Source organism: Carcharodon carcharias, chromosome 1 (assembly GCF_017639515.1).
Source record: "Carcharodon carcharias isolate sCarCar2 chromosome 1, sCarCar2.pri, whole genome shotgun sequence".
Classification (NCBI taxonomy): domain Eukaryota; kingdom Metazoa; phylum Chordata; class Chondrichthyes; order Lamniformes; family Lamnidae; genus Carcharodon; species Carcharodon carcharias.
The window spans coordinates 96,921,869-96,948,988 of NC_054467.1; the positions used below are offsets into that span (position 1 = coordinate 96,921,869).

At 44.7% G+C, this 27,120-nt stretch overlaps 1 protein-coding gene across 1 annotated transcript in view; it reads left to right on the top strand.

Annotated features, from left to right (window-relative positions):
- fras1 (Fraser extracellular matrix complex subunit 1) overlaps window positions 1–27,120 on the top strand; it is a 398,900-nt gene that overhangs the window by 325,080 nt on the left and 46,700 nt on the right. The window contains exons 58-63 of the mRNA XM_041181003.1: window positions 66–213; window positions 4,208–4,413; window positions 8,097–8,253; window positions 14,297–14,497; window positions 16,879–17,066; window positions 19,045–19,320. Coding sequence (XP_041036937.1) covers window positions 66–213; window positions 4,208–4,413; window positions 8,097–8,253; window positions 14,297–14,497; window positions 16,879–17,066; window positions 19,045–19,320 — 1,176 coding nt within the window. The remainder of the gene's footprint in view (window positions 1–65; window positions 214–4,207; window positions 4,414–8,096; window positions 8,254–14,296; window positions 14,498–16,878; window positions 17,067–19,044; window positions 19,321–27,120) is intronic.

Sequence of the window (27,120 nt, forward strand, 5' to 3'; positions counted from 1 at the left end):
TCCTATCAATAGAGCCATTTGATGACTGAGGTTACTCAAAAATACTACCCCTTTTATCCTTACAGATCTGCACTTTAACTATTCTGGATGATGTACAGAATCCAATCATTGAAGGGAATGAAACTTTCATTGTATTCCTGAGCTCAGCACAAGGAGCAGAGCTAACTAAACCCTACCAAGCTACCATTGCTATCAATGACACCTATCAGGACGGTAAGTTGCTTTAATAACACTTTACGCAGAAAATCTGAAATGCACCTTTGTAAATTTAATATTTAAACCTTATACTCTTGCGGGAAAGTCAGAGAGTTTGAGTGAATGTCTACTGTGAAATTGTCGTTTTCTAATAATTATTAACACGGTAAATTGCTGCTAAATTATGCAGGAGTCCAATTTCTTAACCATAAATGCTGTAAAGGAAGTTAACTGCATACTGAGTTGTTTCTCATGAAATGTTGAAAGGAAGATTGCATTGGGAATTTCACCAGCGAATGTATTGATATATTTTGTATTTCTGTTAGCCTTGAATATTTCATTATCAAATTATTGATTTGTTATGGAAACAAACATTAGATTTATTTAAAACAAAAACAGAATTACCTGGAAAAACTCAGCAGGTCTGGCAGCATCGGCGGAGAAGAAAAGAGTTGACGTTTCGAGTCCTCATGACCCTTCGACAGAACTTGGGTCAAGTTCTGTCGAAGGGTCATGAGGACTCGAAACGTCAACTCTTTTCTTCTCCGCCGATGCTGCCAGACCTGCTGAGTTTTTCCAGGTAATTCTGTTTTTGTTTTGGATTTCCAGCATCCGCAGTTTTTTTGTTTTTATAACTAGATTTATTTAACCTGCCTAACACTGCTGGATTGGGAAACTAGCTTGTTTATCTTTGGCTGTTCTCATGAAATCAGGTTCCATTAATTCCTTTAAGCAGCATCTCGATTTTCAAACTTTCATCCTTGCTTTTGAATGATTCCATGGCCTTGCCCATTCTGTAACCTACTCTGGCCCCACAAGCCTTTGGAATATCTGCATTCCTCTCATTCTGGCTACCTGAGCATCCCCGATGTTAATTGCTCCACCGCTGGTGATTGTGCTTTCAGCTGCCAATAGCCTAAGCTCTGGAACCTTCTCCCTAAACCCTTCTCCCTCACTATCTCTATTTCCTCCTTTAAAGGGCCTCTTAAAACATACCTCTTTGACCAAGCTTTTGGTAATCTGATCTAATATCTCCTTGGTGGTTTGGTGCTAAATTTTGCTTCATAATGCTCCTGTGAAGTGCCTTGGGGCATTCTCTTACATAAAAGGCACTATATAAATACAAGTTGTTATGGTTGAACCAGTAAAAGAAAATAAAACCGGTACCTACCCTGTTCTTAATGTGCTGTTACTTTTCTTATTTTCTCTGTCTGTCTCACTCTCTCGCTCTCGCTCGTTCTCTCCCGCTCCCCCTCTCGCTCTCTCTCTCTAGCCCGGATTTTCACTCCTGAGGCGGGTGCAGAGTTAAGAAATTTCCTGGCTGACCACACCTCGAGAAAAAGTGTCTCCAATAACGGGACCTTCATTCCAAGGGGGAGAGGGGGAGCAAGTGCATGCTGGAGTTGGAGCTGCCACCTCGAAAACAGTTTGGAGGCAGTCATGGTGGCTGCTGAGTGCCAAGGCAGCCTAGTTAAAAGGCCCGCCTTGGTGCTCTGGGAGTCCCGGTTGTGTGGTTTAATATTAGGCCCTCTAAACCTCACTCAGAACCCCTCAATCCCAACACGCGCCCCATGCTACATCAATACCAACTCATGCTGCCACCCAATCCCAATGGCCCCCATAACTTCCATGCCAACCTATGACCCTCCACTGATCCCCATGGCTCCTTATAGCTCCTATGCCAACCAGTGACCCCCCCTCCACTGATCCCCGTAACTCTTTAGAGCCAATATGCCAACTTAGTGCCATCTCATGTTATCCCATGCCCTCCCAGCCACCAACCTTTACCCTCACACCCTCCTTGCCAACTCACCGAGTATCCACCTTAGGCAGACCTCAGAAACTGAGATGAAATAAAACAAAGTTCTAGACATCTGTTACAGACTTCACTGCATGTAAAAAACCACTCACTGATAAAAGCCCATTTAATACTTTTAAATTTCCTCAAGTACTTAACACTATATAAAAACAAACATTTGTATTCATAGCCCCATATAAAGACAGCTAGTCCTTAATTAACCTCTTGGAGCTGTCAACCAAACTGTGAACTTACAGCGCTCCCCCTACCCCCCACCACTGTGATAATAATAGGTTGTGGAAGCCGTGGAGCATTAATAATACTATAATGAGCGTTATGTCAACAAAAAGCCATTGAAACTGCAAGCACCATTTTCTTTTTTCAACTCTGGGGACTGGATTTTACATGCACCCATGGCCATGGTTTCTGCCGGGGAGGGGGGCACATAAAATAGTTCACATTCCTGCCCAGCCTTGAGCTCACCCCATAATACGCTAGGCAGGCGGTTACACGGTTGGCATGGGAAATCGAGTGGCAATGGGCAGGCATTTTTAAAAGCCTACAAGAGAAATGACAGGAAGGAAGGAGGGGCACAACATTCAGTGGGGAGGGGGACCCTGCATGCATCAGAGGCACTGCCCCCCAAAAGTCATCCCCCCACTTCCGCGATGCCTGTCTGATAGAACCCAGCGCCCCACCACCCTCTCCCCCACTCTGTGGGCACTGAGATCCCTTCCTGCCCTAAAACCTCGGGAGTTATCTTCTTGGGCAGCTATTACCTTCCTTGGGCCTTCTTCCTGCAATACTGGTAGTGTCCACTACACAGCTCTACTGCTGCTGGGACTGATGGAGTTGCTAGCCAATCAAATTGGCCAGCAGCTCCCAAGGGCAGAATTTCCTCCCGAGTGAGGAGGGGAAGTCGTACTGCTCACCAAGTTAGTCCGCCTGCAGCATGTTACGGGCTAACACGTAGTGAGTCAGCTTCTGGCTGACTTTAATTCCAGGGGTTCCCCCCCACCCACCCACTTTAATTCCAGGGGTTCCCCCCCACCCACCCCCCCCCCCCCCCCCTCCCCCACCAAACTCCCAGAAAATGTAGCCCACAGACACAGTAGGCTAGATCTTTCCAAATTTAAAGGGCAGGGGATTTATATAACTTGACACCTTGACAGTTCCACAGACCTTATCTACCTTTTATGAACATTCACTCCAGCAAAAATGGGGTCTGTCTGAACTCAGCGCTGAGTTCAAATGGCCCTGCTGGGTTCGGGTTTTCCTCATGTGTAAATCATATCCTGCCCTTTTCCTGCACCGAAAGTAGGAGCTGTTGGAAATAGGAATGGGACTTGTGGACCCAGGATCCCGGCACCATTTTGGATAAGGTGGGGAGTCTCCTTAACTCCAGGCCCTTCTCTTTCTCTCTCTCTGTCTCTCTCTCTCGCTCTCTTTGGGTCACTCACCCACTCACTCTCTATCTCTGGTTTCCTTTCTCTCTCTCTCTCTCTATCTCTCTAGGCCACTCACTCACTCACTCACTCACTCTCTCTCTCTCTCTCTCTCTCTCTCTCTCTGGCTTTCTCTCTCTTTCTCTCTCTCTTTGTCTCTGTGTGTGTCTCTTTCTCTCTCTCTGGGCCACACTCCCTCTCTCTCTCTTGCTTTCTCTGGTTTTCTCTCTCGCTCTCTCAGTTTATCTGCAGTGTTCAGGGGGATGGGAAACAACAGGTTGTCTTCTTTCTATATCCTCCATGGATTGAAAGATTTTGGTTTTTGCTTGGTAGATGTTGGGGAAAACACATGCTGATCACAAACATGAATATGTTGTTATGACAATCCAAGATAGGTGATCTCCTACTCCCGAGTCATATAAACTTGATCTTTGTGCTGTTATGAGTTGGTATGCCATATTGAGGTAAAAGGAGTATTAATGTAAAGCACAAAATAGGTATTGTAGATACTGAAAATGTTAATAACATTCAGGTTAGTTAGCATCTGTGGAGAGAAGATGCAAGTTAATATTTCTGGTGAGAACACAACATTACGACAAAGGGCTATGTTAAAATCATAGTTGCCAGCCTGTTCACTGAATTAAGATTACAGTTGCAATGTATAAAATGTATAGTAAAAATGTAAATGAGGTTATGCTTGGTAAACCTAAAATTAGACAGAATTACTTTATTGCTGTTGTAATTTAAAGAGCCTTACTTAATATTTCAGTTCCTAGCATGCAGTTTGGTAAGGATATCTACAGAGTGAAGGAGAAGGAAGATGAATTACATGTTCCTATTATCAGAACTGGTGATCTCAGCTATGAGTCCTCTGTGAGATGCTACACTCGACAGCTGACTGCAGAAGTGTTGGAAGACTTTGAAGAAAGAAGGAATTCAGATGACTCACGCCTTACATTCCAGAAGGGAGAAAAGGTAAATCTCTTTTTAACTTGTCCAGGCTTATATTATCTGCTTACTTGTCATTTCCCTCAAATTGGACAGAAATGTCCGCTTCATAGTACTTGTGCCATTCTGCCCTTCACAAAGACATTTTGATGTGAGGAAACATTTTTAAATTCATTCATGGGTTGTGATGACCACTGGGAAGATCATCATTGATTGGCCATCCTCAGTTGCCCTTGCGAAGATGGTGGTACGCAAAGCTCCCTCTAAGCTGTGCAGTCACATGGCTATGCAGCATCCCATACGCTACCACGCAGGCCGGGTACAAGACCACTGCTTTAAATTTCGCCTCTGCATGGTTGTGTACTTAAAGAAATTGACTGTATGCCCAAATGAAATGCAGGGGACATTGATGAGTCAACTTCTTGAGCCCTTGCAGTCCAAGCGGTGAAAGTACTCCCATAGTGCTGTTAGGGAGGTAGTTCCAGGGTTTTGACCCAGTGACAGTGAAGTTATGGTGATATAATTCCAAGTCAGGATGGTGTCGGGATTGGAGGGGAACTTGCAGGTGGTGGTGTTCCCATGTACCTGCTGCCCTTGTCCTCCTAGGTGGTAGAGGTTGTGGGTTTGGAAGGTGTGTCGAAGGATCCTTAGTGTGCTTCTGCAGCGCATCTTGTAGATGGTACGCACTGCTGCCACATTGTGCTGATAGTGAAGGAAGTTTAAGATAGTGGATAGGGTGCCGTGCAAGCTGGTTGCTTTGACCTGGATCATGTCGAGTTCCTCAGGTGTTGTTGAAACTTCACTCATCCAGACAAGTGGAGAGTATTCCATCAAACTCCTGACTTGTGGACAGGCTTTGTGGAGTCAGGTGGTGAGTAATTTGCCACAGAATACCCAGCCTGTTCTTGTAGCCACAGCATTTATGTGGCTGGCGAAGATATATCTGACTTTGGGTGGGCAAATTTAAGGGGAAAAAATTAAGGGGCACTTTGGTGTTGGGGACCGTACGAGTAGGCAGGGGTTGCTGGTGAAACTGAGGGTGGGGGAGGTGCTGGCAAACCTGTCAGGTCAGGCAGCTGGAAACAGTGCAAATGCACTGATGCATACTGTGCTTGCGCAAAACTTAAAAGGTCTTAAAATAGGAAAAACAGAGTCCTGCCAAGATACAACCTGGGACACAAATTAATCACCTCAATATTGGGACAATCCCATAAAAACTGGGATGGAAATCTGACCAGTGGTGAGTCCAGGATGTTGGTGGTGGAGGATTCAATCTGGTAATACATTTGAATGTCACGGGGAGGTGGTTAGATTTTCTCTTTTTCAGTAACCTCTTAAAAAGAATGAAAGCGTTGGCACAGTAAAGTTTGTGGCAGAAATGCAAAACCAATATGTCTGTTGATAGTTCATCTGTTGAATTAGAACTTGTAAACTCTTATTTCCATGTAAATGTTTATTCAACATTTTTAGACATACACTAACATCAAGAAAGAACAAACTTGAATTTATTTAGCTAGCAGCTGTCCCTAAAGCATTTCACAACTAATGAATTGCTTTTGAAGTGTAGTCATAGTTGTTAAATGGGAACATTCAGCAGCCAATTTTCACGCAGTGAAGTTCCACAAGCTTGTTTGGAGCTCAATGTGCATGTTTTACATGCTCAGCAATCAAACACAATAAGGGCCAATTTTTGGGATCAACATATTGGGTTTGGGCATTTTTCAGACATTCCTCATGATCACTTCATTTACATATGTTAAGGTCTTAATGCCTACCTCCTTGTTGATTTTGGGCAGACATGAATAGGTGCAATACCTATTCCACTCAGGATTATCCAGCAGTGGTGTGAAAGGTCCTGACAGCTCACCCAAATGATATTATTGAGGTCCTATTGTGGGCTGTTTGAAGCATGCACCCGTGTTTGCAGCACTTCTTTCAGGACTGAAAATGACCAGCAGAACTCCTTGCAGTTCTTCAAAGAGTGCCATAGACTCTTTGATGTCCCCATGAAAAATCAAGCAGGATCTTGGTTTAACATCTCACCTAAAAAGGACAATGTAGCAGTCCTTCAGTGTTTGACCCGGGTTCGTGGTAGCACTCTCGCCTGTGAGTCAGAAGCTTACTCCAGGGAGTACTAAGAGAGCACTACTCAATGAGAGGTGCTTTCTGTAAAATGATCCCATTTGTCCTCTTACATGGATATAAAGGGTTAAATGGCTCTATTTTGAAATGTACAGGGCTGTTGCCCTGCACAATAAACGCTTTTTAGTGATGTTGTTTGATGGACAACATCAACATTGGCGAATAGCAATTCTGGGTTAACTAAATCTTCCTCCCACAGTTCTTTGTGCAGCACCTGGTTTAGAATCCTGTCATTGATAAATCAGCAGGCAGGGTTTCAACTCATTTCCTTAAGAGGTAGGAGAGATCTTTCTTTCTGTTGTACACAGGCAATTTTAATCCACTCCGTTTGGAAGAAATGGGGTGCCATATGGTTAAATATATCAAATGGCCTTTGTTAAATGGCATTTAACTGCTGACTCTCAAATCTGTTGGAGAAGAAACAGAGGCTCTAAAAGATATGGTTTAAACTTATCTTGGCAGGATCAGGTGAAAGCAATTTTTATTTGCTTATGAGCAAGACTAACATTTATTGCCCATCCCTAATTGCCTTTGAGGAGGTGGTGCTGAGCTGCCTTATTGAACTGCTGCAGGCCATGTGGTATAGGAACACCCACAGTGCTGTTAGGAAGGGATTCCAGGATTTTGACCCAGCGACAGTGAAGAAGCCTGATGTAGGCCTGAGGGCCTGATATTTATGAAGAGGTTGGAAATGGCCAAAGAATCTGGATAAGCCAAGGACAAGGAGGTCCTGCTAAATTTAACTATCATTCTTTTCTTCCATTCCTGTTCAGCAGATGGTCAAATTGACAGCCTGCGGAAAAACCAGTGGCAGGAGGGCACAGCCAGAGATCCTGGGCAATAATCCACAGCAGCTGGGAGGGTAGGGAAGATTGGCCAAGATTGGGATTTTGGAGAGATGGAGAGTAGAACCATTGGCAAATTGGAGGCAGAAAGCTTCTTTGAGGGGCCAAGGTGGGAGATCTCCAGCTCCTTCTGGCCTACAAGAAGTTCTGGAAAAGGTACTTATCTTGTGAAGCCACAGCCCCTTTCTGATAGCAACAGCAAACATTTAAATGGGGTTCGCAATTGGAGAGTGGGAGACAAATATAAATATGTTCATGTAATGTTCTGCCTCTCCAGAGCAGGACAGTCAGATGCCAAGAAACCCACTGCTATAAAAATAACAATGGGCATGCTCAAGGCAGATTGAAGTTCTGTTCACAGGCTTTAAATTATTAATTCACAGCCCCCCATCCCACTCATCAAGGCGGGTTAATATTGAAGCATGGGTCTCTGCCACCACCCTACCAAGCTGCTATTAACCTCACATGGTGGCCTTTCTATTGGCAGATGTATGCAGTAGGAATTCTCTGCTATGATTTCTGGGTTGTATAACTAGATGCTGGGTAGAAATAGGTTGGTGGGAACTCGAGCTCCATTTATGAGAATGACTGCTGCTGCTTAACCTAAGAAGATATATATTTTGAAAGCACTAAACTCCAGCTAAACAGTATGTCGGAAATAAAGCCTCCACTTGAAGAGAAACACTTTTTATGTTCTCTAATGTCTACCTTTGAAATAAACAGGTGAAGAACTGCACAGTGTTGATAAATGATGATACGATCTTTGAGCCCGAGGAAAAGTTCCAGCTCCACCTGGGCAACCCCTTGGGAAATCATTGGAGTGGAGCCAAAGTTGGAAAAAATGATGTAGCCACTATAACCATATCAAATGATGAAGATGGTAAGCTACTTTGTTTTTTTTAAGAATCTTTTTAGGTGTTAAATGGCTGTAGATTATGCCTTATCATTATAGCTACTTGTAATTTATAGATTGTGTTATATACAGGAACATTGTTCTTCTACAAAATGGTAGAAAATGAAGGTCAAGATCAAGATTGCCAAGATGTAGGGGGTCAATTTTCACTGCCTTCGCTTGGCGTTAACAGCCTCAAAGTAGGTTTGGTAGCCTTATGCCTCTTTAATACAGATGATGTGTCCAGACCCAACTTGAAAGGTGTCCAATGCACCCACCTGTTTTGTCTTTGGAATTCTCTTTTGTATAAAAACAGGAAGCTTTTGCTAATGCACAGAATAAGTAGCCTGGAGGCCAGCTTGATGGAGTACAGCTTTGGCAAAGTGGTAAACTCAGAAATTTGGTGAGTGAGGAATTCTAAGAAGGAAGAAGTGCTGTTCTGGTCTTTTACAAGATAAAGAGTGGTCCAAGACAGGGAGTGACAGACAGTAAGACCTGAGATCTGAGGTCTAGAGGCATTAATTCTTTGAGCAGGTAGGTGGTTGATTGGCGAATTTAACTGGGTTTTTTTCTCTAAACCAGGGCATTAGCTTAAACTACAACACAGGAGATACAAGCGTTGTATTAAATTTATAGCTTAACTAGTTGATATAACTACAAATAATCAATGAGTAATATCTCAAAACTTGAAAGCCTAATTAGTTAAGCAGAATACAGAAGAGATGGCAGGACAGGTGATGTGTTGCAGCATAGTGCTGATGTACACAAATATGATCTACAGTGACCATATCTGCAGTAAATGTCTGCAGCTCAATGAACTTTGGGTCAGAGTTGATGACCTAGAGTCCAAACTTTGTTACTGTGATGCATCAGGGAGGGGGAAAGTTACCTCAACACTTGGTTCCAGGAGGCAGTCACTTCCATTGGGTTAAGATTTGGTCTATGGTCAGGAACAAGAGTGTGTAATAAGAGTGAGGCAGGGGTGGAGATCCAGAAGGTAGCACTGGAAAAGCCTCAGCCACTGCACTTGTCAAACAGGTATGATGTTCGGGTCAGACTGTGTAGAGGAGTGCAGGTGCTGCAGGGAGGATGAGTAAACTGATTTCAGCACTGTGGTATAGAGAGCCATTCAAGTGGGGGAATAAAAAGGAATGTAGTAGTTGTATAGTTTGGGGGTTAGGTACTGTTCACTGCTGCCAAGAGCACAAATCCCGAAGGCTGTTATCTGTCCAGTGCCAGAGTGATGGATATTTCTTCAGGCTTGAGAGGAACTTTGAGGGGAAGGATCCAGTTGCTGTGGTCCATGTGAGTACCAATGACATGGGTAGGATTAAGAAAGAGGTTTTCTGAAGGGATTATGAGCAGCTTGGGGGTGCATTAAAAAAGAACCCCAAAGGGAATAATCACTGGATTACTACCTGAGTGTCCAGCAAATTAGGATAAATAAGATTAGAGAGTTGATGTGCGGCTTAAAGATTGGTGCGGAGAAAAAGGTTTTGATTCATGGGCCATTGCCACCAGTACTGGGGAAAGAAGGAGCTGTACTGTTGGGACAGCTTTCACCTGAACCATGCTGGGATTAGTCTTCTGGCAAATCAAATAACTAGGATTGTAGAGAGAGTTTTAACTGAAATAGTGTGGAGGAGGGGGGATTCACATGAGGTGAGGTTTAGAAGGTTAATGGGAAAGAACATGGCAGTAGTTCAGGGTGGCACTGCAGGTATTGATAATCAGTATGTGACAGGAAAGTGCAGATCATACAAACATAAGAGTGCACCAATAAATAGAGCCAGAACAGAAAAAGGTGGTAAAAAGACAGAATTAAGGCCTCTTTATTTGAATTTCAGCTTTTGAAACAAGATAGATGAAGTGACAGCACAAACAGAAATAAGTGGGTATGATATGATAGTTGTTAAAGGGACATAGTTACAAGGTGACCGAGGCTGGGAATTGAATATTCAAGCGTATTTGACATTTCTGAGTTTTAGGAAGAAAGGAAAAGGAAATGGGGCAGCTCTATTAATAAATAATGAGATCAGTACAGTAGTAAGAAATGATCTTGGCTCAGAAGATCAAGATATAGAAGCAGTTTAGATGGAGATAAGAAGTAGCAAGGGAAAGGAGACATTGGTTGGAGTAGCTAATAGGCCTCTGACAGTGCCTATACTGTAGGACAAGGTATAAATCAAGAAATAATGGGAGCTTGTAAAAAAGATATTGCAATAATTGTGGGTGATTGTAATCTTCTTATAGATTGGGCAAATCAAATCGGCAAAGGTAGCCTTGAGGGTGACTTCATGGAGCGTATTTAGGACAGTTTCTCAGAACAATACATTCCAGAACTGACTTGGGAACAGGCTATTTTAGACCTGGTAATGTGTAATCAGACAGCATTAATTAATGACCTCATGGTAAGCGATATCTTGGATAAGAGTGATCATAACATGATAGAATTTCAAATTCAGTTTGCAGGTGAGAAATCTGGATCTGAAACTAGTGTCTCAAGCATAAATAAAGGCAATTACAAAGGTATGAAGACAGAGTTGGCTAAAGTAGACTGGGGATATAGGTTAAAAAGTAAGATTGTAAATAAAAAGGAATATAATAGTTGTGGCAGTGGCAGACAGATAAGATATTTCATCATTTTCAACAAAGAAATGTTTCATTGAGAAAGAAAGCCTCTGTGAGAAAGATGAATTACTCATGGCTAACTAAGAAAGTTAAGGATGGTACCAAATTGAAAGAAAAAGCGTACAATAATGCGAAGATTATTAGTAGGCCAGAAGATTGGGAAAATTTTAGAAGCCAGCAAAGGAGGGCTAAATAAAATAGAGGGCAACATTAGAATGTAAGAGTAAACTAGCAAGATATATAAAAAGAAATCGTAAGAGCTTCTACAGTTATATAAAAAGGAAGAGATAGCTATCATAAATATTGGTCTCTTAGAGGTTGAAACTGGGGAATTAATAACGGGAAACAAAGAAAATGGCAGAGACATTTAACAATTATTTTGTATCTGTCTTCATGGTAGGAGACACTATAAGTATCTCGATAATAGCAGAAAACCGAGGCACAGAAGGGATAAAGGAGCTTAAACCTATCGCTAGAGAAAATGTACCAGTAGAGAGTACTAGGAGAACTAATGGGAGTAAAGGCTGACAAGTCCCCTGACATGATGGCTTACACCATAGGCCTGCATTTTCCGGTCGGTGAACGGGGATGGGGCCCGCTTACCGATACGCAAAATGACGCGGGGTGACATTGGGCGTGTGTCCCGACATCACCACGCATCATTTAGATTATCAGTTTGGCGGGCACGCAGCCAACTCAGCTGTGTGCCGCCGAACTGTCAATGGCCACTTAAGGCCTTTTAAAAAGTAATTAAGGTAATTAATGGACCTGCCTGCCCAACCTTAAGTTTGTCGGGCAGGCAAGGAGGCCAGGTGGCCTTTAGAAAAAACATGAAACCCCATCCACGGGCGGGATGAGGTTTCACGAGGGATTTAAAATGTTCATGAAGTGAAAGAAATTGACATGTCCCAGCTGATGTGACAGTGGCACATGAGTGGACATGTCAGTAATTATTTTACCCTTCTGTATTGGAACTTTCAAACCTGAGCCGATCTCCCTGAGGCAGCACTTATCTCAGGGAGATCTGTGCGCTCTTTCGCGCGCACTCCCAGCTGAGGGAATACCCACCTCCCCGCGTGCACAGGGAGCGCATAGCGCTTCCTGGCAGATGTCAAGCTGGGCTGGCCTTAATTGGCCCGCCCACATAAAATCACGGCGCGCCCCTGACCGGGGGTGCTAATCGGCAACCTGCCCACTCCCACATAACCCCCCTGATGGGGGGGAAGATCCTGCTCTTAGGGTCTTAAAAGAAGTGACTGCAGAATGAGTGAATTCATTGTAATCTTCCAAAATTCTGGAAAGGTCCCAGCAGGTTGGAAAACCATAAATGTAACACCTCTAGTCAAGAAACGAGGAAGACAGAAAACAGGAAACAATAAGCCAGTTAGCCTAACACCTGTCATTGGGAAAATGCTGGAATGCTTTTTTAAGGAAACAAAGCAAGATATTTAGAAAATCATAATATACTGAAGCAGAGTCAATATGCTTTAATAAAATGTAAATCATGTTTGCCAAAATTATTAGAGCTCTTTGAAAATGTAAGAAACAGAATGGTTAAAGGAGAAGCGGTAGAAGTAGTATATTTGGATTTCCAAAATACACTCAATAAGGTGCCACATAAATGTTACTATACCAAAAGCATATGATGTTGGAGGTAATATTTTAACATGGTTAGCGGGATGGCTAACTAACAAGGAGCAGAGAGACTGGTTAAATGGGTTATTTTCAAGTTGGCTAACTGTAACTAGTGGGTTTCCATTGGAATCGGTGCTGGGGTATCGACTATTTACAATCTTTTTAATGACTTGGATGAAGGGTCAGAGTTTATTGTAGCCAAATTTGCTAACAATAGGTAGGAAAGCAAATTGTGAGGAGGGCACAAGGAATCTGCAAAGAGATATATGGATGTTAAATATATAATATGGGAAAATCTGAGATTGTCCACTTTGATAGGAAGAATTGAAAAGCAGATAATTATTTCAAAGGAGAGAGACTACAGTATGCTGTGGTACAGAGCGAATTAAGTGTCCCCATACATGAATCACAAAAAGTTAACATGCAAGTACAGCAAGTAATTAGGTAAATGGAAAGTTGGCCTTTATTTCAAAGGGGTTGGAGTATAAAAGTAGGGACGCCTTGCTGCAACTCTGCAGAGCATTAGTGAGACTGCACCTAGAGTACAGTGTACAGTTTTTGCCTCCTTATTTAAGGAGGGACACACTTGCGTTAGAAGTAGTTCACAGAAGGTTCTCTAGGTGGATTCCTGGGATGAGGGGTTTTTCTTATGAGGAAAGGTTGAGCAGGTTAGGTCTATGTTCAGTGGAGTTTAGAAGATGAGAGGTGATCATATTGAAACATATAATATTCTGAGGGGCTAGACAGGGTAAATTCTGAGAGGATGCTTCCCCTTTTAGGGGAATTGAGAACCAGGGGGCATAGATTCAGAATTAGAGGTCTCTCGTTTAAGGTGAGATGAGGAGGAATTTCTTTTCTCAGAGGGTCGTTGAATGTATTCAAAGCTGAGTTAGAGAGATTTTTGCTCTACAATGGAGTCAAGGTTATAGAAGGCAGGCAGGAAAGTGGGGTTGAGGCCATGATCAGATCAACCAAAATCTTATTGAATGGTGAAGCAGGCTTGAGGGATTGAAGGGCCTGCTCCTATTTCATATCTTCTTCAGCTATATTGTTTCTCATTAAAAACCTCCTATTGCATGTGATGGAGTAAACTGGGAGCAGGTTTCAAGTGGGCAGGGACAGGGTAAGTGTCAGACCCTGTCCCAAAGGCATCAGTTGAGGCCTGGGTTATTTTTAACACTTCTCTACACTCTCTCCAGCTAATGTTTTGTAGGCACTGGTGAGAAATAAATGCAGTGCTTCAAGTGTGGTCTGGCTGGTGTATTGTAAAGGCTTTGCATAATCACTACACTCTTATACTTCAGCCTTTATAGACTTGTACTATAATATGCAGAGCAATACTAAAGGCAGACCCATTTCCTTACTGCTGCTGCTATTTTATGGTGTAAACAAGGCAGTAAAAAGACCACAAATAGTCCCTTCCCATTCTCACATGGTTAAATGTGTGCAAACATTGTTGGCTTAATTGTTTCATTAATAATATTGTCAAATGTTCAACAGGAAAATCAACTTGCAAAATTCTAACTAACTATTGGATCAGCAAGTGATTTATCAGAAAATAAATTAATCAGGGATAAACAGGAAGGGTTCCTCAATACTTCAAGTTTTAAGAAAGTTATCACTTAACATAAAGTACAATTGGGTGCAGTCTAAGTCTGAGATGTTGATGCTTTGTTCTAACTTGCAGCAAATCGTTTACATTGATCTGTTTTTTAACTTTAATTCTATTCTAATGCACACTTTATTTTGATGTTTCCTTTTCAAGCCCCAACAATTGAATTTGAGGAGGCAACGTACCAGGTGCATGAGCCCCCAGGCCCTGATGGCATCGCTATACTGAATGTCAAAGTGATTAGGAAGGGAGACCAGAACAGGACTTCAAAAGTTCGCTGCAGCACCCGGGATGGATCAGCCCAGTCAGGCATTGACTACAACCCTAAGAGCAGGGTCCTTAAATTTAGCCCCAGTGAGTAATGTCACAGCATTTAAAAAGATTTATAATCAGCATATGCTTTCTGTATCAGATTAACTGGGTGAGATGGTTATTTGATTGTACTCTGCCAATCAATTGACCTGTTTTAAAAAAAACATTGGAGTGCATGCGATATCCCAAGTGTGAAGTCTGACCTCTGGAGCTATGTGATAACACTCAGATACTGTAGTTAAAGGCAATCACTAGGGTCAGATAGATTGTTCAGGTTCTTGCACAACACACTGGCCCACCAGCATGGTGGAGCAAATTAAGGGCACTAAACATCAGCTACCAAATAAAGCAATAAAACTAAAGGCCACTAAATCAGGACAACAAAAAAACCAGTAAAATGCAAACTAACTCATTTCAAGAGTGACATAAGAGTATGAAATAAAAACAGAAAATGCTAGAAAACCTCAGCAGGTCTGGCAGCATCTATAGCAGCATATATGGAGTAAGAAACAGAATCAACATTTCAAGTCCAATATGACTCTTCTTCAGAACTAAGAAAATACAACCTTCTATTAGCAGGAATGAGAAATTTCTGCCATTTGGTGGGTTTCCAACAATGGCGTATCAGAAACCTGCCATTTTACATACATATTGTGACTTTCAGGGCTTAAAAAAAATCACAACTGTGCTGTCAGTCAGTGAAAGTGGGAACGGACTGCAGAGTTGTGATTAGAGGAGCAGCTCTGTCTCTCCCACACTCGCTGCTCCAGCTCCTCCAATTACAGTCTCCCTGCTCCCGCTCTTGCTGCACTTCCAGAGACAGAGTCTATGATTCAAGGAGCAGCAAGGTCTCTTGTGATTGGAAGGTCTTGAGCAGCTATTCTGGGGCTGATCCCATGACCGTCATGCAAGAGACTTTCAGCTATGCTGTCATCAATCATTCAACATCCTCCAGAAGGCTGAGGAGAAGAATCAGAAAATGAGAAAAGAGGACGGAGCATCTGCCAGTAACGAATCCGGAGCATGCCTGGAGGAGCTGTCATTCAGCCTTGCGCCAGGCCAGACATTGCTGCCATCCATGTTTGCAGCTTGAGGTACTCCCAGAGAACTGGAGTCCTCTTTGCTTCCAGTGATACTGCATTAAGCCATTGGTAAGTTATCATCTGTTAAACAGAGATGATGATGTTGAGCGAGGTGAGTGCTATGTCAGTCTGTGAGGCAATCACAGCTTAGGTACCAAGTGCGCCATGCAGACTTTGCTGATGGAGTGGGGCTGGGGTTTGGTATTGAGGACGTGATTAGTATGGGAGGGAGATGGGGTACTTGTTCCCAACTCTGCTCCATACCTACTCCCAAAATCCCAATGGCTGTCCCCCCACATCAGACTGGAAACAGCACTCACCTGGGGATGTGCTGCGGCGCTCACACTGTGGTTAATGCACAGCTCCCACTGTTTTCTTTCTCCCCCACCCCGACTCCTCCTCCCTCCTTCTCTGCACCCCAACCCCCCCACCCCCCCCCCCCCACTCCCTTGCTTCCTTCTCCTCCCTCTCAGGTATCCCTGATATTTCAGTAAGGTTTTTATTCTGTTCCATTATAATGAAGTAACTGGAAAGTCAGCATCTTGGCCACATCAGGTAACTGTTAGGTCTGGAGTTCAAAAATGAGCCCAACTGCATTTCCCTCAAGGTACTTTTGCACTTCCACCTATTTGAAGTGGCTTAGAACTATTTGCATTTCATCACAGATAATAAAAATTGTTATGATTTTCTGGTCCCTCAAGCTGCATTGAACTTGTTGCTTTGTTCTAAAATGTGTACGTGATTCCTTACCACAAAAATATTTCAGACCTTTTTGTCTTCAACCGCAAATTTACAGGCATTTTTGTCTTTGGCCACTCTCATCCCTGTATTAGTTTTGAAATTGCATTGAAATGAACCCATAATAACGCTATGGTTTTCAATGAGAATTCAGAATTTAGCTTTTTGCCTGTTGCTCTTCATCCATAACCTGTGCCCGTACTATGAAAGCATTCTGAGTTCTAACTGCATCTCCCCCACGAGCTATGAGTTTGTATTGCAGCTGAATCATACTTTTTACAATCCAGTGAATATTGGAGGCACAGGTGAGGTCAACGGAAGGAAACTCAGGCTGGGTGTATAGTAGGCGGGAAATCTGCTACTGTTCTGATTGCAAATACAGGAGTAATGAGCTTGTTGCACAGCACTAGGAAATTATGCTATAATGTTAAGAAAGGGAGGGTGTTGCTATAGTCTTTGCTCCTATTTACTCAAGCCCCCAGCTCCCAAAATTTTCGGTTAACTACATCAGCTTTGTCAGACAAGGGTGTATATACTACTATTGATTTTACAAGAAGTAGGCACAGTAGCCTCATTGCCTCTATTGATTTCTTTTTTCTACAGGCATTGACCACATTCTATTTAAAGTGGAAATCCTGTCCAATGATGATAGAGAGTGGCATGAATCTTTTTCTCTGGTGCTGGGCCCAGATGATCCAGTTGAGGCGATTCTTGGTGACATCACCATGGCCACAGTGACCATTCTTGACCAGGAAGCAGCAGGAAGTCTAATTTTGCCAGCGCCACCTATTGTAAGTAGGCATGTCACTTGCCAACGCATACTGAATCCTGAAGATTTAATCCAGGTTGTATTAGATAATCTGTGAAATCTACATTTCCAATACTTAGCAGAGTATCACAGTATTTCTACACTTTTCTTGTGTGCCAGACAGTATGGAGACTACATTCTGATCAGGTTTGCTTGACTCTTATATGGAAAACTGGCCAACTTGGTCCGTGAGATGGGCGGAATTCCTTTGCTTCAAATCTGCAGTAATTTACATTCACTCACAAATTTCCAGCTGCTGAAATCTAAAACAGACAGGAGGATAAGTTAAATATTAAGATATGCTGCATGAATTACCCCCACGATTAATAGAGCGGAAGCGTCCCAGATTTGCATTAAGTGTGGTAGTGGGCAGGTAAGATGACATTTTGCCCACCGACCGCAATGGTGGTTTCTTGCGCTGTATCATCCAAAACCCTTCACATTGATTATGCATTCCCAGGAAACACACCATTTTCATGGCAGGCGGGCTCCGATTTGCCCGCCACACCGCCACCTTGCCATTTCCTCATGCCAGGCACCACATTTAAAGTACAGCCATGCGCACACCTCTCAGTGCTTCCAGCCCAGGAGTGTTGCAAATAAGACATGGCCCCAAAAGGCAAGAAGACCGTGGCCCTCAGGTTTAGTGACATGTCCCTCGAGCGCTGTTCGGTTGCTATGGAGGCCCACTGTGATGTCCTCTACCCCCCGCTCTGGCCGCAGGAGGGGCAGCAACATTACCAACCTGGCTTGGTAGGCGATGACAGTAGTGATCACTGTCAATGCTGCACAGAAGAGGTTGGCCATCCAATGCAGATAGAGGATGAATGATCTCCTCTGTGCCACCAAGGTAAGGCTACCATCCATCACTCTAAGCTCACATACTCAAGCCCATCACACATTGACTGGCATCTCACTCACTGCCAGCTCAAGGGACATAGCCACCCATTCTCTCACACATGCAGTCACATGTTCCATCTGGCCTCATCTCCTTTGGAGACCACCTCCTCACCATCTTGAGGCCACTTGCATAGATCAACTTGTGCCTCCACACACACCCTGGGATACCCCCTTCCTCAGTACATCCCTCACCCTCCAGCCTCTCCCTTTGCCCGAGACCACTTCTCCCACTTCCCCAAGCAAGCCCTAGCCCTGCAGCTGTACAAAACCACCCCCAGCGTATGGCTGGTCTGGTAGGTAGAGACCTACCTGTGAGCCCCCCTAAAAGTGCTGTGATGTTGAGTGCAAATCTTGGAGCTGAAGACTGCAAGTGCCGCCTGAAGCAAGACAGGCCAACAAACCTCGAAGTCCCGAGGAAAGTGCAGCATGCCAGATGCACATCACTTATGTACAGTTGTGAAACATGTCGGCATGCAGTGTAGATGGACAATCCAGCATGACGGGGTGGGTCCAGCAGGCTAGCCTTATAATGATACGAAGATGTATTACAATGAGGTTCCTGACGTCCAATGGCGGGAAACACGACCTACCATCAACGGGCTGAGCAGACGATCGCTAACTGGTTTCACAAGGTTGTGAAACCGATTTTTAGCTTTCTCGCCATATTGCCTGCTCACGCTGCCACACACTCCTGATGCCAATGGGCACAGACAATTCTGCCCATAGTTACAGCCCAGGGATGTGAGCACACTGGATTAGCAATTAATGAAAGTATATGGAAATTCATATGTTGAGGAGACTTTATGCCAGTTGTTCTGCTGCAGCTTCAGTTTTGCCACCAGTGCCATTGCTATCGCCAATATGATCTGATAAGAATGGAAATACCCCAACTAAAACTTTTGGAGGAAGAACGGGGTTCAGTAGTGGCATACTGGAGAAATGAAGCTACACCTAAGAAATTCTAAGAATTGTAAAAAAACTATAATATACATTTGGTGTTTTAAAAACTGAAATACATTTGGGTTGATCTTAAATTTTTATTGTTCTCTGTTTCGCTCCAGGTTGTGTCTTTGGTTGATTATGATCATGTTGAAGAAGTGACAAAGGAAGGAACCAAAAAGAACCCATCCCCTGGCTACCCACTGGTGTGTGTGACACCATGTGACACACATTTTCCTAAGCACTCTGTTATGAAGGTACGCTGTGACGAGGCAGGAATTAACCAGTCTACTGTTCGCTTCAGCTGGGAAGTAGCCACACCTACAGATACAAGTGGAGCCAGATCTCCCTTTGAGACTGTAACAGATAATACCCCCTTCACCAGCATCAACCACATGGTAAGTGTAGAAAACAATACATCTGTCCGAGATCTCAAGATGGCTAAACGACCAGACAAAAAGCAATGTTGAATTTTATTGGCCCTTCGCTAGTGCAAAATTGAAAGTGATTGTAATGGATATTATAGCAGTGGCAATTAGATAAATTTTCAGGGAGGAAGGATATGATGAAATAGCCAGGCTGATGGAATTAAGATTAACTAAAATGTGATAGGCTTGTTTAAACTGATGGTCTTTTCCTGCTCTTAAAGCTTAGCACCAGTAATAAGTGTCACCATCATTACTTATTATTTTGTTAAAAAAAAAGTGATGTTCACGAGCTGCTATTTCTCTTGCCTCCAAACTGGCATACAGTATTTTATATATCTTAATATATATTCATTGGATGCGAGTGTCACTGGCAAGACCTACATTCATAGTCCATCCTTAGTTGCCCGGAGAAGCTTGTGCTGGGCCACCTTCTTGAAATGTTGCAGTCTGTGTGGCGAAGGTGCTCACTCAATTCTATAAGGTAGGCAATGATGCATATCAATGAAGGATATATTCCCAAATCAGGCTAATTTGGAAGATGGTGATGTTCAGATACACCTCTGCCCTTGTCCTTCTGAGTAATGGAAATTTCATGTTTGTTTTTACCCCACTTCTCTTCTCTCTTAACTTGAAGGCACAAATTCATACTCAGGTGCCCTCCAATTCCTCATCCAAGTGACCATACATCATGAAGCAAGTGTTTGGAATTCACTGATAGCCTATTTCCATCTTATAAGAAAATAAATAAATAAATCAAAAATGATCACCGGTGATTTTTTTTTTTGAATTATAGGCCAGAATTTTTCCCTCGTTGGGCGAGCTCAGAAGGGGCAGTCGGGAAGTCGACCACTGCCCGTGATTGGCTCCACTCCGCGTTTTCGCATGGGCGGGCCAATTAAGGCTCGCCCTGTGTGGATTGCGAGCAGGAGCGCTGCCTGTGCGGGTGGAGGGGAGGAGGGAGAGCGGGCCTGGCGCGCAGTTCGAGCATGGGCACGAAAGAGTGATTCATTCTCCCTGAGGCACGGAATTGCCTCAAGGAGATTGAAGCGCTTTTTAAAAAAATATTAAAGACAGTAAAATTTTTTTTAAAATGTCCCCCATGAGCTGGGACATGTTTTTAATTCAAAGATAAAGTTTTTAGTTCATGTTTATGAGGTTTCCTAAAAAAATGTAAAAGCAGCTTGGCCTTTTCACCTGCCTGCCAACCGTAAGGTTGGACGGGCAGCGTTAATTTGATTTTAACTAACTCGTTAATGGCCTTAATAGGCCTTTCAATTATCAGCGGGCACACAACCGACTCTGGTGTGCGCCTGCCGAGCGAAATACCACGCGAATGCTCATAGTCTTTGAATTCAAATTCAATGAAATTCAACATTTCATTTGAAATATTGTAGCTGCAATGGAAAAGCCTGCAAATATATGAAAACCTGAATTGTAACCTTGTTAGTCTCCCAGACCCTTGAAATCATTAAGTAACATTGTATTGGTGCATGCTGTCCTCACGTCTTCCAACGGATGGCACTGTAACCTCTAAAAACTAATAATTGCAACCCTATTATGTAGAAAAGTACATCTCAAGGTGCTTCAGCGAAGCATAAGTCAATAATAATCAACACTAAGACAAAGAAGAAGATATTTAAAGGATGACCAAAAGCTTGGATGAAGAGATGAGTTTAAAGGAATGTCTTAAAGGAAAAAGGGTGGAGAGAGGGAAAATGTTAGCAAGGGAATAGTGTAAAGATTGAACTTAGATTTATATAGCATCTTTCATGCCTCATGATGATCCAAAGTGCTTCATAACCAATGAAGTGTAGTCGCTGTTGAGGAAGAAAAATTCCTTTGGGAACTCTCAAGGGGACAGGAAGAGAATCCATTATTGAAGATGCTCTGGCGATGATTTGATAGATAAGAGTGGAACTGGACGATTCCACTAATCTAGATAATAGTGGAGAAACGTTTGTTGGAGGATGGTGTGGTTCACCATGTCAAATGCTGCAAGGAGATTGAATAAGACACATAGTGAGAGTGAATCTTGGTCAAAATCACAATAGGTCTCACTTTGACTTTGACATTGATTAAGGCTGTTTCAGGGCAGTTTCAGTTGTGGGGTAGGAGATGGACCCTGGCTGGAGAGATTTGAGCATGGAGTTATAGGAAAGATGGACATGGATCTGGGAAGTGACTACATGTTCAATGATTATGGAGAAGAAATGGGAGATTGGAAATGGCAGAGTAGTTTGCAATTTGTTGAGGATGGGATTTTGAGGAAAGGGCGATTAATAGCAGTTTTGAAAACACAAGGACAGAACCTGAAAAGAGGAAACAAAATATCAGCTAACATAGAGATCTGGAAGGTAATTGGGTGCTCAGGAATTATGGGGAAATGGTGATAAGAGAGTAGGAGCTTGGTATCATGGACTGGATGAGCTCAGGGGGAAGATAGGTGAGAAACTAGAGAAAGGGGTGCATTCTAGACGAGTACAAGGAAAGCCAGCAGGTGAGGTGTTGTTTTAGTTAACTCAGCAAAGATGGAGATCAAACCTGTCATATCTCTGGTCTCTGTTGCTGAGTAGAGTGGATCATGTATTTCCACCCATAATTTGGAGCAGTTATGAGACTTACCATTTAATGGTCATGTTTTGTGATTATTCTCTCCCCATCATACTGATGTATTTTCCTGCAGCTGGATGTAAACGTGAGGTAAAAATACATTCGTACAACAGCTTAAACATGCATTTGCAACTGTCCACATTCGAGTGTGTATCTATTTTTACTGCACTTGGCTTAGTATGGGCCTTTATTGCTGACATTGTAGTATGTTTAAAAATAAAATGGTAAGCTAATCTCGATCCCTACAGTTCAATTGTGCAGCAATTTCAATAAGGTCCTCATAAGTATATCTCTTTAAAACATATCTCCTTGGCCACATTACTAATTCCTGCTCAGGTTTAACCCCTATATCTGAAGCAACTTGTGACTTTTTTCTATTCATGCATGGGCAACATTTATTGCAGAAGGGCTGTCTTCTTAAACTGCTGCAGTCTATGTAGTGTAGGTGAACCCACTGTGCCCTTAAGGTCAGAAATGGGGATGTTCGCCGATGATTGCACAATGCTCAGTGCCATTCGCAACTCCTCAGATACTGAAGCGGTCCATGTCCAAATGCAGCAAGACCTGGACAATATCCAGGCTTGGGCTGACAAGTGGCAAGAAACATTCACGCCACACAAGTGCCAGGCAATGACCATCTCCAACAAGAGAGAATCTAACCATCGCCCCTTAACATTTAATGGCATTACCATCGCTGAATCCCTAACTATCAACATCCTGGGAGTTACCATTGACCAGAAACTGAACTGGACTAGCTATAGAAATACTGTGGCTACAAGAGCAGGTCAGAGGCTAGGAAACCCATGGCGAGTAACTCCTCTCCTGACTCCCCAAAGTCTGTCCACTATCTACAGGGCACAAGTCAGGAGTGTGATGGAATACGCTCCACTTGCCTGGATAAGTGCAGCTCCAATAACACTCAAGAAGCTTGACATTATCCGGGACAAAGCAGCCCACTTGATTGGCACCACATCCACAAACATTCACTCCCTCAGTTCAAAGGACATCACCATTCACTCTCTCACACACACCTTCATTGTCCTCATCCCATTCATGGGACCACTCACCACCCACATATGCCAAGCATATTTATCATCCGACCTAGCAAGTGTCCTGCTTACATTCTTTCCATCTCTATTCATGCAATACAAGCTGGCACACAACAAGAGGGAGAGGTTGCAGACCGGTGGAGAAATGTCTGAAATCAAGGTCCTCATGGACTTTGAAAATAGAGCCATCCAGCTGGCCAGCAAGGATCTGGACTGTTCCTGTGTTGACAGTGAGGTTGGCAGTGCTCTACCATCAGACAACCATGCTGTGAGTGATGTGTCCTGTTCCGCAGTCCCCTGCCATGCACTAATTATCTCTTCTTGTCTTGACAGGCTCATCTGGCGGGATCTAGCTTTAGAGTAGCCTCTGGATCACATTCTGGTGAGCACATCACACTGTCTGATCCACAGCAGGTGGCGGCAGGGACTTCCCAGGTCCCTGGCACTCAGTCCTGTCTCAGTTGCTGGAGCTGCAAAGGCAAGCTTGGGAACATCGGGAAGGGATGTCTGCTGCATTCCTCAGGTTGCAAGGCATGATGGAGGAGTCCGTCCATCTTCAGGCTGAGGTTATGGCGCTGGCATGCCAACACACCGAGGGCAACACTGGTAGGATGGCAGCTACCATGGAGACCTTGGTCCAGGATGTCACTCCTGCACTGCTACAAGGTCTTAACTCCATTGCTGATGCCATAGTTGGTCTCCAACAGTGTATATGCGAGAGGGGGGCAGGGCAGCTCAATCTCACTCCAGCTTTGCCTTCTCCTCAAGGAGTCAGCCAGGAGCCCTCGGGCACCCATAGGGAGGAGGATTAGCAGGTGCACACCCCAGGGCCATCCACCAGGCCACCCCAGCAGAATCCTCTCTTCCTGTGACCTTAGCAGCTCCAGCTCTGAGGCCGAGGAGGGTGCCACTGCCAAACAGCAGGCCCGGGCCCCCCACGTCTCGGCCCTCCAGAGGACACCCGTCAAAGTCCTCTCAGACAGGGCATAGCAGTCAGCAGGCTGCCCCACCTCCGCTGTGGATGTCCAAGGAGCACCAAGACGTAGCAACAGGGTTAGGAAAGTTAAGAAGATGCAGTTGAACAGCCTGGGTGTTAATCACTTGTACATAATGTTCACTATTGCAAATAAACTCCCAATAATGTCTCCCTGCCTATGGCTCCTTGTTATGATGAGCAGTGTTCATGTCACTCAGATGTGGACCATTCTGCACAAGAAAGGCAGGTGTCATAGTCCAGAGCCTCTTCCCTGTGCTCTGTACTGCCTTCAAGTTTGCAAAGTGATGGTCCGGCCTCACAATCCCTGGACACATTACTGATGCCTGCACCTCGATAGTACTTGTCATTGCTGCCAGAATGTCATGGGCAGACGTCACAGAGTTCCATCATTCTCTCTGTGTGCTCTCAGTGCCTTTAAGCTGGGGCTGGCCCCCATCTCTTCAGCATCTGTGACCAGTGACACTGTGCTCCTGAAGGGCTCAGGTGCTGAAGGTGGACAAAGGATCAGGTGTTTTTAAAGTTTCATGGCTGCGTCTTTATGATATGCCCCTGATCACAGAGCACAAGTGAGGTGCCCTCAGCCACACAGGAGGCAGAAATTTTCAGAGGTAATGTGAAGATCTATGGAGTGTCCTCACTGCATGTCATTGTCATCCTCCTGCAATCGAGCAACTATTAGGGCCTCCACTGTGTCTCCATGACAGGAGCATCATCACAGAGGATATGCGCGCTGCTATAAGGCAGACTGGAGTCAAACGTTCATAGATGCGATGTGAGGATCTATAGTGTCTCCTCACTGCATGTCGTCATCATCCTTCAAAAGTCCAGCAGCTATGAGGGCCTCCTTAGTGTGCCTGCCTTGTCTGGCCAGTGCGAGGGCCTCATCTCCATCATCATGGCCTTCGAGGACCTCCTTACCATTATTCCGTCGATGTTCTTCTCATTGGGGGAGATGTGCAGGTCCTCCATCTGCTCCTCAGCCAACTCCTCTCCCTGTCACAGTGCCAGGTTGTGAAGGGCGCAGCAGACAATGACGATGCGTGACACCCTCTGTGGACTATATTGCAGGGCTCCACCAGACCAGTCCAGGCACCGGAACCTTATCTTCAGCATCCCAATGGTTTGCTCCACCAATTTGCAAGTTGCAGCATGAGTCTTAATCTACCTCCGCTCTACTGCAATCTGAGGCTGCCACACAGGTGTCATCAGCCACGTCCTCTGTGGGTAGCCCTTGTCCCCGAGAAGCCAACCCTGCAGCCTCTGTGGACCCTGGAAGATGTCAGGGATCTGTGATCGACTGAGAATGTAGGAGTTGTGGATAATTCCTGGAAACCATGCACAGACCTGCAGGATGCGTTTATGATGGTCGCACACCAGCCACACATTCAGCGAATGGAAGCCCTTGTGGTTGTGGTAGTAGACTGTGTGTTGCGATGTAGATCTGAGTGCCTTGTGAGTACAATCGATGGCACCCTGCACCTGTGGGAAACCCAAAATCTGGGCTAATCCAAACGCTCTTGCTTCCTGGCTTTCCTGGTCCTGGGAAAAATGCGCAAAGATGGCATCCGTGACCTCATGGTTGCATTTGTGTGTGGAGGCTTGTGATATCCCGCAGAGGTCACCTGTTGGGCCCTGAAAGGAGCCACTGGCATAAAAATTGAGTGCCACAGTCGCTGTCATGGCCATGGGCAGTGGATGCCCTCCATGTCCCCGTGGCATCAAATCCTACAGCAGCTGGCAGATGTGACTGACCAGTTCCCTAGACATGTGCAGTCTTTGGCGACACTGGTTGTCGGTCATCTGCAGGAATGATAGGCAGCATCTATAAACCCTGGGTCTAGCTAGGCGCTGACCAGTGACAGCTCACTGGGGCTCTATGGCAGCATGTGCAGGAACCCCAGCTGCCCCTCCTTAGGGTACTGCTCCTCCCTCTGCACAGCCAGGCGCCTCCGTCACTCTCTTCTCTGTCGTCTTTGCTCTCTGTACGCTATGAGGCATAAAGCTAGTTCACTGGGTTCCATGCTGCTGATGTACTCCTTCTGCAGGATGAAAGAGACGCATAGGTTAGCATGGGTGTTCTGAGAACCTCTCTTGGTTAAGTCTGAAGGCCCCTTAATGCATCCAGGAGAGTGCTGGCTACCACTTGGATGGCCAGAGTTTGGTGCACTGCATGGCTGCCCGAAAACCCGCCCACCTCCGCCCCACTCCACTTGACCAATTGGCAGCAGCTTTGCCCATTGGACTGCAAGCTGTGCTCTCAGCTCAGGCAGAGGCATTCTCCTAACCCGCACTACAAGGCTGCACTGTTAACTTGAACCATGGGGGAGACTGGTCCAAACCGGGATGATGACCTTGCAAGGATCTGTGAGCACCCCCATCAATGACTGCCACAAGGCCAGCTTTTGTACAACATGCCCAGTCATCTAACTGTTCTGCAGTCCCACAAAGCACTCATTAGCTTGCAGTCTATGCCTGAGGGGTGAAGAGCTCTGGAGCACTTTCATGCCTCTACGTTGCTTGAGTGGGTGGGCAGGTAAGCTAGAGGCCCGACTCCTGACATAGCAATGTGGCTGCGTCTGAACTGTCTCAGCTGCAGAGGAATGGTCAGTTTATACACAATTTCCCTAATGCGTGGCCACTTCCCTCTCCCCCACCCTGCATCCTCTTGTGCGCTACCTTCAAATGCAGGGTAGCCTTTTCCCATCCCTACCCCGCCAAGTTACCTCAACCACAGGTCTGCCCCTGCACCTCCCCCCCCACCAAGTCACCTAAACCAGAGGGCAGCCCTTGTCACCACCACCACCGCCCCCCCCAAACCCCCTGCCCCAGTTGCCTCAACTACTGGGCAGCCCTTGCCTCCCCGCCTCCCCCAATTGCCTCAACCTTGAAATCCAACCGGTGATCCTCTCGATTGCTGCACAAAGTTACTGTGCACTCACCTGCAAGTTCCCCTCAAATTGCAGGCCACCAAGTGCACACCTTATATATATTGTTGTGAAACACGTCGATGTGATTGCTTGGACAATTGAACTTGTGGGGATGATTCCAGTGGGCTGGGCTTATAATGATATGCAAATATAATACAATGAGGTTCCCAACATCTGATGGTGGGAA